Below are 3890 nucleotides of genomic sequence, written 5' to 3' on the forward strand. Positions count from 1 at the left end.
GATATAACGTAAAGGAAAAGGAGAGAGGGAGAGCTATACCTTACACATATATATTTTAGATACATTTTAGGTTATTTTTCCTGAGTTTTTCCTTGTGGTTGGTAATTTCTAGTCAGAAATAACGCTGCCTACTTTTTGGCGCTTGTTTGTTGGTGCAAATTTTTGGCGTTGTTTTTTTGGTGCCTACGTTTTGGCGCTTATTTTCGTTTCCTGGATGGTGGTTGTGCGTACTATCATATAAAGTGCTACCCATTTGTCGGATTTATTGGTATTGCTTTGCGGTAATTTGTGCCGTTGCTGTGGTCCTGGAATCGCTGCGTTTGTGCGGGTGACAAAGGTGCGGAGTAGTGCGCGTTGTTGCCACGGTTTGTGTCCGGCGTTTACCTACTCCGGTCGATCCTTTTCCGTTTTTTGTAAATTTTGTCTATTTGTATTCTCTGCAAATGTTGTGAATTCATTTAGATATATATTCTTTCTCTCTCTCTCTCTCTCTCTCTCTCTCTCTCTCATTCTCTCTCGGGTATCTCCCTCTTTCTTTGTCTGCCTTGAATGTTTCACTTCTGTTATGTGTACTACGCTACTCGCACTTTTTTTTTTAATTTTGCTTCAAAATTTCAAACTTTTTTAATATAGTTCTTAGAAACATTCTGGATATACAGGTTTCAGGTCCATTTAATTTTGATATGATAAAGTGGCAATTTAAAGTGGCTCAAGATTCGTGTTGATTTTTGATAATTTTTTTTGTTGTTGGTATTATGCATTTTCTGCCATATAACGAATGTGTGAAATATTTTCTTTATAGAGGAAATGCACAATCCTGCTAGAAAAAAAAATATCTAAAAATCAACGCGATTTTTTGTTACTTTAAGCTTTAAACCAAAATTCAGTGGTGGTATTCGGGCGTTATGAGATGTTTACGTGAAGCAACTCGCCAAAAATGAAAGGATGCGTGGGAGGACAACTCGTGGATTTAGCACCAAGATAACCCTCCGTCTCACAGTGCCATTAGTATCACCGAATTTTTGCCCAAGAACAAAACGACTACCACCTAACAGCCCACGAATTCTCACTGCGATTTCTTTTCCATTTGATCGCGTCAAAAAATCACTACGGGTCACCCGTTTCAACAGCCGAAAAGGAGTAAGGGAAAAAGCGAACACAGCTCTGATGGCAATACTGAGAATAGAGTTCAAGAAATGCTTCGAGTGCTGAATCACACCCTGGCATAAGTGCGTTGCATTTGATGGGGACTACTTTGAAGGCGATAATATCACTTTTGAGAAATCAGTTCGATGTTTGAATTTTTTAAATATATTCCAGGAACTTTTCGTTCAAGATGGTATGCGTAATGTATACATTTTTTCAATATAATTTTACAGTTTAATGTTAATTTTTGGAATGAGAAACTTCATGGTGCATATCAAATAAATATATTTTTCCCACCAACCCCGCAAATGTATACGTAAAAAGTACGCATATAAACATTTTGCTACTTTTTTACTTACTTTATTATTTATTTGGTTATTTGGTTTCCTGTGAGCGCACAGCTACAAAATCAAGTGAATTGCGGAATTACAGTTAGTCTCTTACGACCACTCCGGCTGAATGGATTTCCTGCCAACATTCTCTGGATTTACGCTTTGACGCTTCTAATACAACAGTTGAACCAGTTTTTCTTTTAATAATTTAATTTGTCTTACCAAGAAGATCAGCATTCATCCTTCCGAACACCAAAGCAACAATATGACGCAGCCAAGTGTACAAATTACCACCGAACAACTGCAGTCACTAATCGAATCTGTGCGTTTAGCTGCCGTAGCAAGCGCCAGCAGTGCCGCCGCTCCTGCCACTGTCCAAACCAAGGGCAGCTTCACCAACTGTACAAAGCATTTTCGAGGTCAACGCGACCACGAGGCCGTAGAGGAGTTCATCACCTCCATTGTTACCTACAAAGAAGTCGAGTCGATCAGCGATGAAGACGCACTTAAGGGGCTATCTTTACTATTCTACGGTCTGGCGTCCACTTGGTGGCAAGGCGTGCGTAAAGAGGCGAAAACTTGGGCGGACGCCATCGCTCTGATACGCGACCACTTTTCGCCCACTAAACCCGCTTACCAAATTTATTTGGAACTTTTCGGCAAAAAGCAAGACGATCGCTGCGCCATTGACACATTCGTTTGCCAGAAGCGCGCATTACTCGCTCAGTTGCCCGAGGGACGTCACGACGAGGAAACCGAATTGGATTTAGTTTATGGCCTGCTAAATGCAAATTATCGTAGGCATTTACAACGCCAAGATGTCAACACGTTTCGGGAGCTGTTGGAGAAGGCGCGCATACTCGAATATAACAACTTGGAATTCGGCATGATGCAGTGGGCGCTAGTGCATGGTATAAAGCGCCCGAAACGTTGCAGCCACTGCAATTTTCGAGGTCACACCTACGAGGAGTGTCGCAAGCGCAAAACTAGTGAAGGCAAAATTAAAGAAGTCAAGAGCAGTGAAAGTGAATCCAAAGAAGAACAATAAAAAGTTAGTTGAAAATGTTTCCCCGCAAGGATGAGAAGAAATATGAAGAGCATTTACAACCTGTGCATTAATTTACATCAACAACACACATCACCAGTCATCAACAGCTGTACAGCTGCCCAGTTCGTACCGCGACAGAGTAGTAAAAGTAATAGCAGCTTCATATTCTTGCAATCAGCAGTGGCAGAGCGGTAGAATTTCGCTTAAAGCGCCACAAAAAAAAAAAAAAAAATAGAATAATTAAAGTAGTTTTGAATTACATACATACACATACATACACACATTTCCGCAACTCATTCCGCCATCCGGACGTCCAAAGTGTACACAACTTCCTTCCAATTTAGTTGGAAATTCGTGTCGTAAGGCAAAGTCCTCACCACCTCTTTGTGGAGTTTCGATTACTTTGCCTCAAAAAACATTACCATTTCCTATATGGGAGAAGTTATTAGTGTCACCAACGGGTCACGCCTACGTTATTTATTCAACAGCAGACACATTACCACGCTGTGCCAAGCACGGCTCAAAAGATTCCTCACTGTCAAAGTGAATTTTTCTCTTCGGTTTATCATTAAAATTATATTTACAACAAATATCCACAAAATCACTTCGACGGCATCACATCAGCCTTGATGGGTTGTTTGTCTTGCAAAGCACTTCGTGCGATTTTTGTTCAATGATTCGAGAATCAAAGTAGACTGCATTCCCTATGTTCATTTTCAGCTGCAAAGTGGAAGCATGTCCAGCTGTTGGGATCTTTACGAGGGCCTCAACTGCTGGACATGAAACCACGTGAAATCGCAAACAAGGAACAAAAATAAGGAGTTAGCTTTCAATTTCGTAATCGGCGAACGAAATGGAACACGAAGTGCTGAGTTCATAGACAAATCTCCATATCTGGGCATTGAAGTGAGCCAAAAAACTCTGCTGCAATCGACTGCGGTTGCCGATAACTCAAAGTGCCGATGCCCATAACATTTTTTGAAATTTTCGAATATCGGTATTCCATCGTCGATGTGGCAAAATTGATCGTCGCATTTTTAAGTGTTGCCTCAACATTTTGTGCTTCATTACCGCGCAAATACACGTTGGATATTTCTCTGGTGTTTCAATGTGCGCCTCTTCGGAGGTGCTCATTGTGCGAGGGCGTCTTCTATTGCCTTCAATGCCATGGAGATGTCCACCTGTACTTGTGGGGATGGAGTGCAAAGTGTTGGCAACACCTGCGCGAAAACATTTTTCAGGCAGCTCACTGCGCGCCTAACTTCATTGCAGTCGTTTATATGGCCGATGATGGCTAAACTTACACACTCGCCATTTCGTGCATTTGGCACGCCAAACTGGCGTTATGCGCTTTTGCGGCGCCG

General features: G+C 41.6%; 1 protein-coding gene across 1 annotated transcript; it reads left to right on the forward strand.

Annotated features, from left to right (window-relative positions):
- Window positions 1-1581: 1581 nt before the first annotated feature.
- LOC129246212 (activity-regulated cytoskeleton associated protein 1-like) lies at window positions 1582-2763 on the forward strand. The gene has a single exon (XM_054884820.1). It carries the CDS (start codon window positions 1744-1746, stop codon window positions 2524-2526), a length of 783 nt encoding a protein of 260 aa, XP_054740795.1. The 5' UTR covers window positions 1582-1743; the 3' UTR covers window positions 2527-2763.
- Window positions 2764-3890: the final 1127 nt, after the last annotated feature.

This window comes from Anastrepha obliqua, chromosome 4 (assembly GCF_027943255.1).
Source record: "Anastrepha obliqua isolate idAnaObli1 chromosome 4, idAnaObli1_1.0, whole genome shotgun sequence".
NCBI classification, from domain to species: Eukaryota; Metazoa; Arthropoda; class Insecta; order Diptera; family Tephritidae; genus Anastrepha; species Anastrepha obliqua.